The sequence below is a fragment of the Hyperolius riggenbachi genome, chromosome 2 (assembly GCF_040937935.1).
Source record: "Hyperolius riggenbachi isolate aHypRig1 chromosome 2, aHypRig1.pri, whole genome shotgun sequence".
In the NCBI taxonomy this organism is placed as follows: Eukaryota; Metazoa; Chordata; class Amphibia; order Anura; family Hyperoliidae; genus Hyperolius; species Hyperolius riggenbachi.
Window position 1 is genome coordinate 569,777,140 of NC_090647.1, and position 16,024 is coordinate 569,793,163.

General features: G+C 53.2%; 1 protein-coding gene across 1 annotated transcript in view; it reads left to right on the top strand.

The window, feature by feature from the left end:
- Positions 1-10,535: 10,535 nt before the first annotated feature.
- LOC137545195 (T-cell surface antigen CD2-like) overlaps positions 10,536-16,024 on the top strand; it is a 75,811-nt gene continuing 70,322 nt past the window's right edge. Inside the window, exon 1 of the mRNA XM_068266318.1 lies at positions 10,536-10,607. Within this exon, the coding sequence (XP_068122419.1) occupies positions 10,538-10,607 (70 nt within the window). The 5' untranslated portion in view covers positions 10,536-10,537. The remainder of the gene's footprint in view (positions 10,608-16,024) is intronic.

Sequence of the window (16,024 nt, forward strand, 5' to 3'; positions counted from 1 at the left end):
CAGTCTGGGCAGGAGGAGGAGGAGGTGTTACTAGCCAGAGATTTCAGAGGCAGAGGGGAGGAGGGGGGATTAGGTTTTTTTCACAGGCTTAGTGATCAAGATACAGATAAGCTCGCCTGTGTGTAATGTTTACGAACAACATGGCTGCTGTCATTGTATCACAGGAAGAAATAATCATATTCTATTAAAGCTGTTTGCAGCTAGCTTTGCTGTGTAAACTATCTAAACTTTAGATAAGATATATAGACAAGTTACTTGTTATATAGTTAGTTTTTCATCTCAGATCCGCTTTAAAGGAAGTCCGAGACAAAAAGAAACAAATACATACATACCTGGGACTTCCTTCAGCTGCTTTCAGGTTGATCACTGTATACATACCTGGGGCTTCCTCCGGCCCCCTCCAGGCTGACCACTGTATACATACCTGGGGTTTTCTCCAGCCCCCTCCAAGCTGATCACTGTATACATACCTGGGGCTTCCTCCGGCCCCGTCCAGGCTGACCACTGTATACATACCTGGGGCTTCCTCCAGCCCCCTCCAGGCTAATCACTGTATACATACCTGGGGCTTCCTCCAGCCCCCTCCAGGCTGATCACTGTATACATACCTGGGGATTCCTCCGGGCTGATCACTGTATACATACCTGGGGCTTCCTCCAGCCCCCTCCAGGCTGATCGCTGTATACATACCTGGGGCTTCCTCCAGCCCCCTCCAGGCTGATGACTGTATACATACCTGGGGCTTCCTCCGGCCCCCTCCAAGCTGATCACTGTATACATACCTGGGGCTTCCTCCAGCCCCCTCCAGGCTGATCACTGTATACATACCTGGGGCTTCCTCCGGCCCCCTCCAGGCTGACCACTGTATACATACCTGGGGTTTCCTCCAGCCCCCTCCAAGCTGATCACTGTATACATACCTGGGGCTTCCTCCGGCCCCCTCCAAGCTGATCACTGTATACATACCTGGGGCTTCCTCCAGCCCCCTCCAGGCTGATCACTGTATACATACCTGGAGCTTCCTCCAGCCCCCTCCAAGCTGATCACTGTATACATACCTGGGGCTTCCTCCAGCCCCCTCCAGGCTGATCACTGTATACATACCTGGGGCTTCCTCCGGCCCCCTCCAGGCTGACCACTGTATACATACCTGGGGTTATCCTCCAGCCCCCTCCAAGCTGATCACTGTATACATACCTGGGGCTTCCTCCAGCCCCCTCCAGGCTGATCACTGTATACATACCTGGGGCTTCCTCCAGCCCCATCAAAGCTGATCACTGTATACATACCTGGGGCTTCCTCCAGCCCCCTCCAGGCTGATCACTGTATACATACCTGGGGCTTCCTCCAGCCCCCTCCAGGCTGATCACTGTATACATACCTGGGCCTTCATCCAGCCCCCTCCAGGCTGATCACTGTATACATACCTGGGGCTTCCTCCAGCCCCCTCCAGGCTGATCACTGTATACATACCTGGGGATTCCTCCAGGCTGATCACTGTATACATACCCGGGGCTTCCTCCAGCCCCCTCCAGGCTGATCGCTGTATACATCCCTGGGGCTTCCTTCAGCCCCCTCCAGGCTGATCATTGTACACATACCTGGGGCTTCCTCCAGGCTGATCACTGTATACATCCCTGGGGCTTCCTCCAGGCTGATCACTGTATACATACCTGGTCCTTCCTACAGCCCCCTCCAGGCTGATCGCTGTATACATCCCTAGGGCTTCCTCCAGCCCCCTCCAGGCTGATCATTGTACACATACCTGGGGCTTCCTCCAGGCTGATCACTGTATACATCCCTGGGGCTTCCTCCAGGCTGATCACTGTATACATACCCTGGGCTTCCTCCAGCCAGCCCCCTCCAGCACGATCACTGTATACATTCCTGGGGCGTCCTCCAGCCCTCTCCAGGCTGATCACTGTATACTGGCCTGGGGCTTCCTCCAGCCCCCTCCAGGCTGATCACTGTATACATACCTAAGGCTTCCTCCAACCCCCTCCAGGCTGATCACTATATACATACCTGGGGTTTCCTCCAGCCCTCTCCAGGCTGATCACTGTATACATACCTGGGGCTTCCTCCAGCCTTTCAGGCTCTTTGCTCCCTCACCGTCTTCCCGGGCCACCTTCATCCTCTGCTAGCCAGCCCGTAAGTCCTTGGGGCGGGGCATACTGTGCATGCGCAGCCTGACCCCATCACACTCGCTGCCGGATTCTCCTGCTCAGTACTACTGCACAAGTGCAGAACGCTCGCGGTAATGGAAGCGCGATAGGGGTGACTTATCCTGACTGGATGAATTAGCGGAGCGGCGCAGGAGGAGCGGCAAGGGAGCAAACAGCCTGAAGGGGGCAGCAGGAAAGACCCAGGTATATATCTTTTTTTTTCCCTTTCATCTCAGGTACACTTAAACTCCCTCGTGAGGAAATGGACCTAATCCAAAGTGTCAGACCTGTCAGATTCTTACTGTCTACTGCAGCCTTTCTCAACCTTTCTACCCTGGAGGAACCCTGCAAATAACTTTTGGATCTCAAGGAACCCCTGCAAACATTTTTTTGATCTGGAAGAACCCCAGCATTTATTTTGCAGGAGGAATGGTCTTTGAAAGTATGTGCAGCTGTTTCTTTCACTACTCCCTATTACACTGCCACTCATTATACTGTCTCTTAAGCCCCTAATTTAGTGCTTCTTGTTACAGTACCACCTATTACGGTGTGCTCTATTATACTTCCCCCACGATGATGTAAAATGCCAAGGAACCCCTGCAGAGTACTCAAGGAACCCTGGTTGAGAAAGCCTGGTCTACTGTTAAGTGAAAGCAACCTAGGAGAAAAATAATGTATGGCACATTTCACTTTGGGAGAGATTTATTTAAATCTGTATATTTAATTTTTCAATGTTTCACATATATTGCCCTTTAAATTCAGATATAGAATTTGCATTAACTACTTCCCACGGGGAGATGTTCCATGTTTTGTCCACTTGTCAAGACAAGAGACAAGACAAATAACACTTATATCGCGCTTTTCTCCTGGCGGACTCAAAGCGCCAGAGCTGCAGCCACTAGGGCGCGCAGTAGCAGTGTTAGGGAGACTTGCCTAAGGTCTCCTACTGAATAGGTGCTGGCTTACTGAACAGGCAGAGCCGAGATTTGAACCCAGGTCTCCTGTGTCAGAGGCAGAGCCCTTAACCAGTACACCATCCAGCCACTTGTAAGGTAGTCACACCTGTATAGATGGCCACCCAATGTGGGGAATGGATAGGCCCCTCTCTGATGGCTGGGAATGTGATCAGACAGGGATACATTGGGCTCGATTCACAAAGCGGTGCTAACCCAGTTAGAGACTTTAGGCATGATAACCATTGCACCACTCTGGTGAAAAGCCAGTTTAGGTGTGATAAGTTTAGGCATGATAAGTTTAGGTGTGATAAGTTTAGGCATGCTAAGTTTAGATAAGTTTAGATCGCTTGCAAAGTCCCGCACGCAAAGCAGCGCCATTAAACTTTATACGAAGTACACCAGACTTTGCTAGCGTAAAACTTTTGATCAGCTGTGCACTGCGGTTCTAACGCAGTTGGCGCTTAAACTTATCATGCCTAAACTTATCACACCTAAACTTATCATGCCTAAACTTATCACACCTAAACTTATCACACCTAAACTTATCATGCCTAAACTGAGTTTAGGCATGATAAAGGGCTTTTCACCAGGGTGCTAACTGTTAGCACCGCTTTGTGAATCAGGCCCATTGTATTCATCATGTTACTTTTATCACTGTCATTACCAATTCTATAATTTTTATTTTGTATCATTTTTTGTATTTTGTCACTAATTATGTATCTTGTATATTAGTGTACACCATTGTCTGTATTATGTACCCTATGTTTGTTTCTTACTTTGTACAGCGCAACGGAATATGTTGGCGCTTTATAAATCAATAATAATAATAATAATATATTCCTCCTGCACACCACACATAGATATTCAGGAGGTCTCAGCTCGGCTCTGTATTGTGGTACGGACAGAATGGCAGCTGCTTGGCGGTTAGAATCAGAAGTTTGTGGATTTTATATTGCAGGTTATCCAAATGCTTCGTCCAATGCTGTACCACTGAAGAGTCGTGCTGCAATACCCCACACTGAGGTGAGCATTATAGTGATGTGTGGCATACGAATGCGTGCGAATGTGTGTGTGTGGTATATGTGTGTGTTCGCACGCATGCAAATGCGTTGGCACCTCCTGGGTATTTAAGCTGTTTAATAAACATAAGACTTTATTTAGTTCCTTTAAAATAAGGTTAAAGGGACAAGTATGGCTTCTGTGCAGCAACAGCCCTGCTGATGATGATCCCAAACATCCTTCAGGCTGACCAGTACCTAAATTAATCCAGTAGTAACAACTTAAATACTTACCCACTTCCGTGAGAAGACCACTGGCTGAGAGAGGCGTGTCCATCTCACACCAGGTAGGACCTGATGGGGAACTGAGGAGGAAAACTTACCCACCAATGGGAACGTCACAGCTAAAAACGTACAACATTTTTATTGCATTTAACCAGTCAGTGTGGAGATCAACATCTGACTTTGTGAATGGGCGTTCCATCACAGAGCCATGTGGGCAGGGTTTCCTCATGGCGGTTTCGCTTTTGGCCATTTGCAGTGGTGTATTTGATTCGGGGATGTGGCGATCTGTGGCAGCACAGGGAGAGGGGAAAAAGATCTGGCTACCTACAGAGAGGGAGGGAGAAGCATCTGGCAACCTACAGGGAGGGAGAGAGAAGCATCTAGCTATCCACAGGGAGGGAGGGGAGAAGCATCTGGCTTCCTACAGGGAGGGAGGGAGAAGCATCTAGCTATCCACAGGGAGGGAGGGGAGAAGCATCTGGCTATCTACAGGGAAGGAAGGGGGAGAAGCATCTGGCTACCTACAGGGAGGGAGGGAGGGAGAAGCACCTGGCTATCTACAGGGAAGGAAGGGAGAGAAGCATCTGGCTATCTACAGGGAAGGAAGGGGGAGAAGCATCTGGCTACCTACAGGGAGGGAGGAGGGAGAAGCATATGGCTATCTGCAGGGAGGGAGGGGGGAGAAGCATCTGGTACCTACAGGGAGGGAGGGGGTGAAGCATCTGGTACCTACAGGGAGGAAGGGGGGGAGAAGCATCTGGTACCTACCTACAGGGAGGGAGGGGGGAGAAGCATCTGGCACCTACAGGGAGGGAGGGGGAGAAGCATCTGGCTAGCTACAGGGAGGGAGGGGGGAGAAGCATCTGGTACCTACAGGGAGGGAGGGAAAGCATCTGGTACCTACAGGGAGGGAGGGGGAGAAGCATCTGGCACCTACAGGGAGGGGGGGAGAGAAGCATCTTGCTATCTATGGGGAAGGAGGAGGGAGAAGCATCTGGCTATCTACAGGGAGGGGGGGGGGCATATGGCTATCCACAGGGAGAGAGGGGGGAGAATCATATGGCTATCTACAGTGAGGGGGGGAGAGAAGCATCTGGCTATCTACAAGGAAGGAGGGGGGAGAAGCATCTGGCTATCTACAGGGAGGGGGGAGAAGCATCTGGCTATCTACAGGGAGGGAGGGGGAGAAGCATCTGGCTACCTACAGGGAGGAAGGGGGGGAGAAGCATCTGGCTATCTACAGGGAGGAAGGGGGGGGAGAAGCATCTGGCTATCTACAGTGAGGGAGGGGGAGAAGCATCTGGCTACCTACAGGGAGGGAGGGGGGAGAAGCATCTGGTACCTACCTACAGGGAGGGAGGAGGAGAAGCCTCTGGTACCTACAGGGAGGGAGGGGGAGAACTAGCATCTGGCTACCTACAGGGAGGGAGGGGGGGGGAGAAGCATCTGGCTATCTACAGGGGAAGGGGAGGGGAGAAGCATCTGGCTATCTACAGGGAGGTAGGGTGGAGAAGCATCTGGCTATTTACAGGGAGGGAGGGGGAGAAGCATCTGGCTATTTACAGGGAGGGAGGGGGAGAAGCATCTGGCTACCTACAGGGAGGGAGGGGGAGAAGCATCTGGCTACCTACAGGGAGGGAGGGGGGGAGAAGCATCTGGCTATCTACAGGGGAAGGGGAGGGGAGAAGCATCTAGCTATCTACAGGGAGGGGGGGGGCATATGGCTATCCACAGGGAGAGAGGGGGGAGAATCATATGGCTATCTACAGTGAGGGGGGGAGAGAAGCATCTGGCTATCTACAAGGAAGGAGGGGGGAGAAGCATCTGGCTATCTACAGGGAGGGGGGAGAAGCATCTGGCTATCTACAGGGAGGGAGGGGGAGAAGCATCTGGCTACCTACAGGGAGGAAGGGGGGGAGAAGCATCTGGCTATCTACAGGGAGGAAGGGGGGGGGGAGAAGCATCTGGCTATCTACAGGGGAAGGGGAGGGGAGAAGCATCTAGCTATCTACAGGGAGGGGGGGGGGCATATGGCTATCCACAGGGAGAGAGGGGGGAGAATCATATGGCTATCTACAGTGAGGGGGGGAGAGAAGCATCTGGCTATCTACAAGGAAGGAGGGGGGAGAAGCATCTGGCTATCTACAGGGAGGGGGGAGAAGCATCTGGCTATCTACAGGGAGGGAGGGGGAGAAGCATCTGGCTACCTACAGGGAGGAAGGGGGGGAGAAGCATCTGGCTATCTACAGGGAGGAAGGGGGGGAGAAGCATCTGGCTATCTACAGTGAGGGAGGGGGAGAAGCATCTGGCTACCTACAGGGAGGGAGGGGGGAGAAGCATCTGGTACCTACCTACAGGGAGGGAGGAGGAGAAGCCTCTGGTACCTACAGGGAGGGAGGGGGAGAAGCATCTGGCTATTTACAGGGAGGGAGGGGGAGAAGCATCTGGCTATTTACAGGGAGGGAGGGGGAGAAGCATCTGGCTACCTACAGGGAGGGGGGGGGAGAAGCATCTGGCTACCTACAGGGAGGGAGGGGGGGGAGAAGCATCTGGCTATCTACAGGGGAAGGGGAGGGGAGAAGCATCTAGCTATCTACAGGGAGGGGGGGGGGCATATGGCTATCCACAGGGAGAGAGGGGGGAGAATCATATGGCTATCTACAGTGAGGGGGGGAGAGAAGCATCTGGCTATCTACAAGGAAGGAGGGGGGAGAAGCATCTGGCTATCTACAGGGAGGGGGGAGAAGCATCTGGCTATCTACAGGGAGGGAGGGGGAGAAGCATCTGGCTACCTACAGGGAGGAAGGGGGGGGGAGAAGCATCTGGCTATCTACAGGGAGGAAGGGGGGGGAGAAGCATCTGGCTATCTACAGTGAGGGAGGGGGAGAAGCATCTGGCTACCTACAGGGAGGGAGGGGGGAGAAGCATCTGGTACCTACCTACAGGGAGGGAGGAGGAGAAGCCTCTGGTACCTACAGGGAGGGAGGGGGAGAAGCATCTGGCTACCTACAGGGAGGGAGGGGGGGAAGAAGCATCTGGCTATCTACAGGGGAAGGGGAGGGGAGAAGCATCTGGCTATCTACAGGGAGGGAGGGTGGAGAAGCATCTGGCTATTTACAGGGAGGGAGGGAGGGGGAGAAGCATCTGGCTATTTACAGGGAGGGAGGGGGAGAAGCATCTGGCTACCTACAGGGAGGGAGGGGGAGAAGCATCTGGCTACCTACAGGGAGGGAGGGGGGGGGAGAAGCATCTGGCTATCTACAGGGGAAGGGGAGGGGAGAAGCATCTAGCTATCTACAGGGAGGGAGGGTGGAGAAGCATCTGGCTATTTACAGGGAGGGAGGGGGAGAAGCATCTGGCTATCTACAGGGAGGGGGGAGAAGCATCTGGCTACCTACAGGGAGGGAGGGGGGAGAAGCATCTGGCTATCTACAGGGAGGGAGGGTGGAGAAGCATCTGGCTATCTACAGGGAGGGAGGATGGAGAAGCATCTGGCTATCTGCAGGGAGGGAGGGGAAGAAGCATCTGGCTATCTACAGGTAGGGAGGGTGGAGAAGCATTTGGCTATCTACAGGGAGGGAGGGAGGGGAAGAAGCATCTGGCTACCTACAGGGAGGGAGGGGGTGAAGCATCTGGTACCTACAGGGAGGAAGGGGGGTGAGAAGCATCTGGCTATCTGCAGGGAGGGAGGGGGGAGAAGCATCTGGCACCTACAGGGAGGGAGGGGGAGAAGCATCTTGCTAGCTACAGGGAGGGAGGGGGGAGAAGCATCTGGTACCTACAGGGAGGGAGGGAAAGCATCTGGTACCTACAGGGAGGGAGGGGGAGAAGCATCTGGCACCTACAGGGAGGGGGGGAGAGAAGCATCTGGCTATCTACGGGGAAGGAGGAGGGAGAAGCATCTGGCTATCTACAGGGAGGGGGGGGGCATATGGCTATCCACAGGGAGAGAGGGGGAGAATCATATGGCTATCTACAGTGAGGGGGGGAGAGAAGCATCTGGCTATCTACAGGGAAGGAGGGGGTAGAAGCATCTGGCTATCTACAGGTAGGGGGGAGAAGCATCTGGCTATCTACAGGGAGGGAGGGGGAGAAGCATCTGGCTACCTACAGGGAGGAAGGGGGGAGAAGCATCTGGCTATCTACAGGGAGGAAGGGGGGGAGAAGCATCTGGCTATCTACAGTGAGGGAGGGGGAGAAGCATCTGGCTATCTACAGTGAGGGAGGGGGAGAAGCATCTGGCTACCTACAGGGAGGGAGGGGGGAGAAGCATCTGGTACCTACCTACAGGGAGGGAGGAGGAGAAGCATCTGGTACCTACAGGGAGGGAGGGGGAGAAGCATCTGGCTACCTACAGGGAGGGAGGGGGGGAGAAGCATCTGGCTATCTACAGGGGAAGGGGAGGGGAGAAGCATCTAGCTATCTACAGGGAGGGAGGGTGGAGAAGCATCTGGCTATTTACAGGGAGGGAGGGGGAGAAGCATCTGGCTATCTACAGGGAGGGGGGAGAAGCATCTGGCTACCTACAGGGAGGGAGGGGGGAGATGCATCTGGCTATCTACAGGGAGGGAGGGTGGAGAAGCATCTGGCTATCTACAGGGAGGGAGGATGGAGAAGCATCTGGCTATCTGCAGGGAGGGAGGGGAAGAAGCATCTGGCTATCTACAGGTAGGGAGGGTGGAGAAGCATTTGGCTATCTACAGGGAGGGAGGGAGGGGAAGAAGCATCTGGCTACCTACAGGGAGGGAGGAGAAGAAGCATCTGGCTACCTACAGGGAGGGAGGGGGGAGAAGCATCTGGCTATCTACAGGGAGGGAGGGGAGAAGCATCTGGCTATCTACAGGGGGGAGAAGCATTTGGCTATCTACAGGGAGGGAGGGGGAGAAGCATCTGGCTATCTACAGGGAGGGAGAAGCATTTGGCTATCTACAGGGAGGGAGGTGGAGAAGCATTTGGCTATCTACAGGGGGGAGAAGCATTTGGCTATCTACAGGGAGGGAGGTGGAGAAGCATTTGGCTATCTACAGGGAGGGAGGTGGAGAAGCATTTGGCTATCTACAGGGAGGGAGGTGGAGAAGCATTTGGCTATCTACAGGGAGGGAGGGGGGAGAAGCATTTGGCTATCTACAGGGAGGGAGGGGGAGAAGCATTTGGCTATCTACAGGGAGGGAGGGGGGAGAAGCATTTGGCTATCTACAGGGAGGGAGGGGGGAGAAGCATTTGGCTATCTACAGGGAGGGAGGTGGAGACGCATCTGGCTATCTACAGGGAGGGAGGTGGAGAAGCATTTGGCTATCTGCAGGGAGAGAGGTGGAGACGCATCTGGCTATCTACAGGGAGGGAGGTGGAGAAGCATTTGGCTATCTGCAGGGAGGGAGGTGGAGACGCATCTGGCTATCTACAGGGGGGAAAAGCATCTGGCTATCTACAGGGAGGGAGGGGTGTAAGTTATAACAAGGGCTGGGTGATTGGGTAACAAGGGTTGGGGTTGAGGGGGTAAGTTGTAACAAGGGTTGGGAGTGAGGTGGTAAGTTGTACCAAGGGTTGGGAGTGAGGGGGTAACAAGGGTTGGGAGTGAGGGGGTAACAACGGTTGGGGGTGAAGGGGTAACAAGGTTTGGGAGTGAAGGGGTAACAAGGGTTGGGGGTGAAGGGGCAACAAGGGTTGGGAGTGAGGGGGTAACAAGGGTTGGGAGTGAGGGGGTAACAAGGGTTGGGGGTGAAGGGGCAACAAGGGTTGGGAGTGAGGGGGTAAGTTGTAACAAGAGTTGGGCGGGTTACATTATTTAAGTTGGATAAATAAAGATTGAATAATAGATTACTTCCTTGCAGGGATGTTTTGTAAAATGTTTTATAGTTCAGTATGCATGTCATTGGCTGACCTCAGCTATCGTCCCTTCCTAGTAAATTTTCTGTTCCTATTTTGGATTTCCCGTCATGTGTGTGCATTTTGTTATTGCCTTTGCTTTCTTTGCTAATCATCGTTTAATTGTTTAGCTGACTTTTTCACCCAGTAACAGAAAGCTCATCTTCATCTAAGAGTGGAGGAAAGAGCTTGTTGTGAGCAGTGTGACACCCCCTCTTCCTGCCCACCACCACCACAGACCTACATCAATCAATCTTTCTCTGCAGGCATGGAGGAGCGAGGTGCTCAACGTCTCTCTCTGTGGACCTGGCTGGGCCTCTTCCTCCTCTTCATCTCAGGTAAGAGCTCCACCAGCCCAGACCCTCCACCACTCTTGGCTTCATGGCTCCTCTCGTACGAATGTGTCAGAGGCTTGTAGAGATGCCCCCGATGCTTTTCTGGAAGAGATTGAAGAAGTGGGATGAGGAAACCAGAAGTGAGAAGTTCTATTTCTCTTGGATTTTGGGGAGAGCTTTCTCCACCCCACCATTGGGTGGTGTATTTGCAGAGGAAATAAGAGATGATATTCTTTATTGGTTATTAGAAGGCCACTGTCCATATTGTCATCATCACTCTCATCACTTGGATTTCCTCATTATTGGTTCCTATATTCTCCAAACCAGAGTTTTCTCACCCGTTGCGCCCATGCCAGCGTAATACGTAATTTCACGCCATAGCGTGGTGCTGAAGGCAGTGGCAGACAAAGCCAGCAGTGGGCCCCTGTGCAAAATACATGAAGGGGTCCCATGTGAGAGTCCATAATCGTAACACTGTAGGCACTGTGTTAATGTAGCACACATTTAATACGTGTGTAACACTGCGCCACAAGCAAATATCACTGTTCCTCCTCCTGGGTCTCAGAGAGAAATACACAGAGAGGAACCTACAAAATAATGATGCCCTAACTGTGGTGCAGCTGCATGGGCCCTAGAGAGCATGGGGCCCCTGTGTGGCTGCACAGCCAGCACGGGCCTATGTCCGCCTCTGGCTGAAGGGGATCTGAGGGGCCTGGCTCCATGCCGGACAAGGTCTGATGGCGCAGCCATGGGGAGCCCAATATTTATATTACGTGGCACAGTGTGGGGCCAGCAAATTAAGACCGGCAGTTTGATCTTGAGGGGCTGATGCCGTGCTGGATTATATCCGTTAAGGGCGACCTGAATGGCAGTCATTTTACACCTTGTCAGACTTGGGGCCTGATTCACAAAGCGGTGCAAACACTTTGCACGCCTGTGAAAAGCCCTTTATCACGCCTAAACTTAGTTTAGGCGTGATCTGAAGGAATTCGCACCGTGCTTCGCGCGAAGCGCCCATTAAACCCTATGGGACTTTGCGCGCGGGAGCTTCGCGCGAATTATAGCACAAAGCGGTGATAACTTTGCTAGTGCAAAGGTTATCACGCCTAAAGTCTTTTAGGCGTGATAACTGAGTTATCACCGTTTTGTGAATCAGGCCCTATGTGTGATATCAGGAGCTGGGTGGAGAGAACACTGTGATGGGAAGGGTTCAGAAAATCTGAGATGAACATTTTCATGAACTTCAGTTTGCTGTGTTTCTAGTGGGAGAGCCCTTGGGTTGTATTCACAAACGTTTAATGTGCACATTCCTCACACTGTGTAATGTGTTAGCCTTTTTGAGCACTATCAGTGCACATCAGCAGTGGTCTAAGTGGCCACCTGATGCCCAGCCAGTGAAGAGGAGCCCTAGGCATACAGAGCTCTAAAGAATTTGATGATGGCTGGGGGGGCAAGTCCTGCTCTGCTGTCCCCCTGCTCACATGTCAAACCAAGTCATAGCTATCATTCCATGTTTATGTACTTTTAATCCATTTTATGATCGATATCCAATCTGAAAAATGTCTGATTGGAATGTGAAGAATTGCATGTATGCGTATGCAAGCATTCTTTCTATCTGATCGATGTCAGATCTAGGGATGGTGGGAACTTTCGATTCCATGGAAATTTCCGATTTCAGCCAATGCTGAATTACTGATTTTGCAGATTTCAGATTTTCTGATTTCCGAAAAGTTTTTTTTTTGCATTCTTTGATTAGCCATATAATTCCAAGTTGAGTCTGAGGTATTGGACCAATCATAGACTGCAGAATTTTACTGCAGAAGCTTTATGCCAGTCACAACACTCAGGAATCCTCGATAGCACCCGAGTCCTGCTGTGATTGGTCTAAAATTACCACAGCAATCCGATTTTGGCTGAAAAATTCTTCATTTTCTGATTGGTCCAATATTACAGAGTTGCAGTAATTTGGATTTCCATTAACCAATCAGAAATGCCCATTTCAGATCAGAAAGTGGAAATTAAAATTCTGCAGAACATGAATGAGCGTCTCTATTCAGATCTGAATATCGTGGTGATCGCTCTTATATGATCTGAAGTGAAAATTGCATGGTGTGTACCAGGCGTTACCTCAAGTCTTTGTAGCATTATGGAACAGTCAGTTCTCACTCTCTCATTCTTCAGATCTGCATGAGGCGTGATGGGCAGGTAGTGAATGTGAGGAAAGATCTCACCAGGGATCTCATCATATAACATCTTCCTTAAAGTGTACTTGTAGGGAAAAAAGGGCCCCATTTAGATAGTGACCTCAGTAGAGGAACGCCTCTGGAAAATCCCTTGTCCCCCTCACCTCCACCAATCCAGCGCTGGGACCCTCCTCCGAACCCTGACATCAAGGGCTTGTCAAAGAGTATAAGCAGCAGCGCCCCCATCGGTGAGTGAGCGCGGCGTGCAGACACGGGACACCTTGTGCCTGCACAATAGCACAGGATTACTCAGGCTCAGCAGCACCCCCATCTGTGAGTGAGTGCAGTGCAGACACGGGACGCCTTGCGCCTGCACAATAGCACAGGATTACTCAGGCTCAGCAGTGCCCCATCTGTGAGTGAGAGCGGCGCGCAGACACGGGACACCTTGCGCCTGCACAATAGCACAGGATTACTCAGGCTCAGCAGCACCCCCATCTGTGAGTGAGAGCAGTGCAGACACGGGACACCTTGTGCCTGCACAATAGCACAGGATTACTCAGGCTCAGCAGCACCCCCATCTGTGAGTGAGTGCAGTGCAGACACGGGACGCCTTGCGCCTGCACAATAGCACAGGATTACTCAGGCTCAGCAGTGCCCCATCTGTGAGTGAGAGCGGCGCGCAGACACGGGACACCTTGCGCCTGCACAATAGCACAGGATTACTCAGGCTCAGCAGCACCCCCATCTGTGAGTGAGTGTGGTGCGCAGACACGGGACGCCTTGCGCCTGCACAATAGCACAGGATTACTCAGGCTCAGCAGCACCCCCATCTGTGAGTGAGCACAGTGCAGACACGGGACGCCTTGCGCCTGCACAATAGCACAGGATTACTCAGGCTCAGCAGCGCCCCCATCTGTGAGTGAGAGCAGTGCAGACACGGGACGCCTTGCGCCTGCACAATAGCACAGGATTACTCAGGCTCAGCAGCACCCCCATCTGTGAGTGAACGCGGCGTGCAGACACGGGACACCTTGCACCTGCACAATAGCACAGGATTACTCAGGCTCAGCAGCACCCCCATCTGTGAGTGAGAGCGGCGCGCAGACACAGGACGCCTTGCGCCTGCACAATAGCACAGGATTACTCAGGCTCAGCAGCACCCCCATCTGTGAGTGAGAGCAGTGCAGACACGGGACGCCTTGCGCCTGCACAATAGCACAGGATTACTCAGGCTCAGCAGCACCCTATCTGTGAGTGAGAGCAGCAAGCAGACACGGGACGCCTTGCGCCTGCACAATAGCACAGGATTACTCAGGCTCAGCAGCACCCCCATCTGTGAGTGAGAGCAGTGCAGACACGGGACGCCTTGCGCCTGCACAATAGCACAGGATTACTCAGGCTCAGCAGCACCCTATCTGTGAGTGAGAGCAGCAAGCAGACACGGGACGCCTTGCGCCTGCACAATAGCACAGGATTACTCAGGCTCAGCAGCACCCCCATCTGTGAGTGAGAGCAGTGCAGACACGGGACGCCTTGCGTCTGCACAATAGCACAGGATTACTCAGGCTCAGCAGCACCCCCATCTGTGAGTGAGAGCAGCAAGCAGACACGGGATGCCTTGCGCCTGCACAATAGCACAGGATTACTCAGGCTCAGCAGCACCCCCATCTGTGAGTGAGAGCAGCGTGCAGACACGGGATGCCTTGCGCCTGCACAATAGCACAGGATTACTCAGGCTCAGCAGCACCCCCATCTGTGAGTGAGAGCAGTGCAGACACGGGACGCCTTGCGCCTGCACAATAGCACAGGATTACTCAGGCTCAGCAGCACCTCCATCTGTGAGTGAGAGCAGTGCAGACACGGGACGCCTAGCGCCTGCACAATAGCACAGGATTACTCAGGCTCAGCAGCACCCCCATCTGTGAGTGAGAGCGGCACGCAGACACGGGACACCTAGCGCCTGCACAATAGCACAGGATTACTCAGGCTCAGCAGCACCCCCATCTGTGAGTGAGAGCGGCACGCAGACACGGGACACCTAGCGCCTGCACAGTAGCACAGGATTACTCAGGCTCAGCAGCACCCCCATCTGTGAGTGAGAGCAGTGCAGACACGGGACGCCTAGCGCCTGCACAGTAGCACAGGATTACTCAGGCTCAGCAGCACCCCCATCTGTGAGTGAGAGCAGTGCAGACACAGGACGCCTTGCGCCTGCACAATAGCACAGGATTACTCAGGCTCAGCAGCACCCCCATCTGTGAGTGAGAGCAGTGCAGACACGGGACGCCTAGCGCCTGCACAATAGCACAGGATTACTCAGGCTCAGCAGCACCCCATCTGTGAGTGAGCGTGGTGCGCAGACATGGGACGCCTTGCGCCTGCACAATAGCACAGGATTACTCAGGCTCAGCAGCACCCCATCTGTGAGTGAGCGCAGTGCAGACATGGGACGCCGTGCGCCTGCACAATAGCACAGGATTACTCAGGCTCAGCAGCGCCCCATCTGTGAGTGAGAGCGGCGTGTATAAACGGGACACCTTGCGCCTGCACAATAGCACAGGATTACTCAGGCTCAGCAGCACCCCATCTGTGAGTGAGCACGACGTGCAGACATGGGACGCCTTGCGCCTGCACAATAGCACAGGATTACTCAGGCTCAGCAGCACCCCCATCTGTGAGTGAGAGCGGCGTGTAGAAACGGGACGCCTTGCGCCTGCACAATAGCACAGGATTACTCAGGCTCAGCAGCACCCCATCTGTGAGTGAGCGCAGTGCAGACATGGGACGCCGTGCGCCTGCACAATAGCACAGGATTACTCAGGCTCAGCAGCGCCCCATCTGTGAGTGAGAGCGGCGTGTAGAAACGGGACACCTTGCGCCTGCACAATAGCACAGGATTCCTCAGGCTCAGCAGCACCCCCATCTGTGAGTGAGCGCTGTGCGCAGACACGGGACACCTTGCGCCTGCACAATAGCACAGGATTACTCAGGCTCAGCAGCGCCCCATCTGTGAGTGAGAGCGGTGCGCAGACATGGGACGCCTTGCACCTGCACAATAGCACAGGATTACTCAGGCTCAGCAGCGCCCCCATCTGTGAGTGAGTGTGGTGTGTAGACACGGGACACCTTGCACCTGCACAATAGCACAGGATTACTCAGGCAGCAACATACTTCAAACTAACAGGGGCCGGAGTATACATAATATGATGTAGAAAACATTACATTTCACCTAGG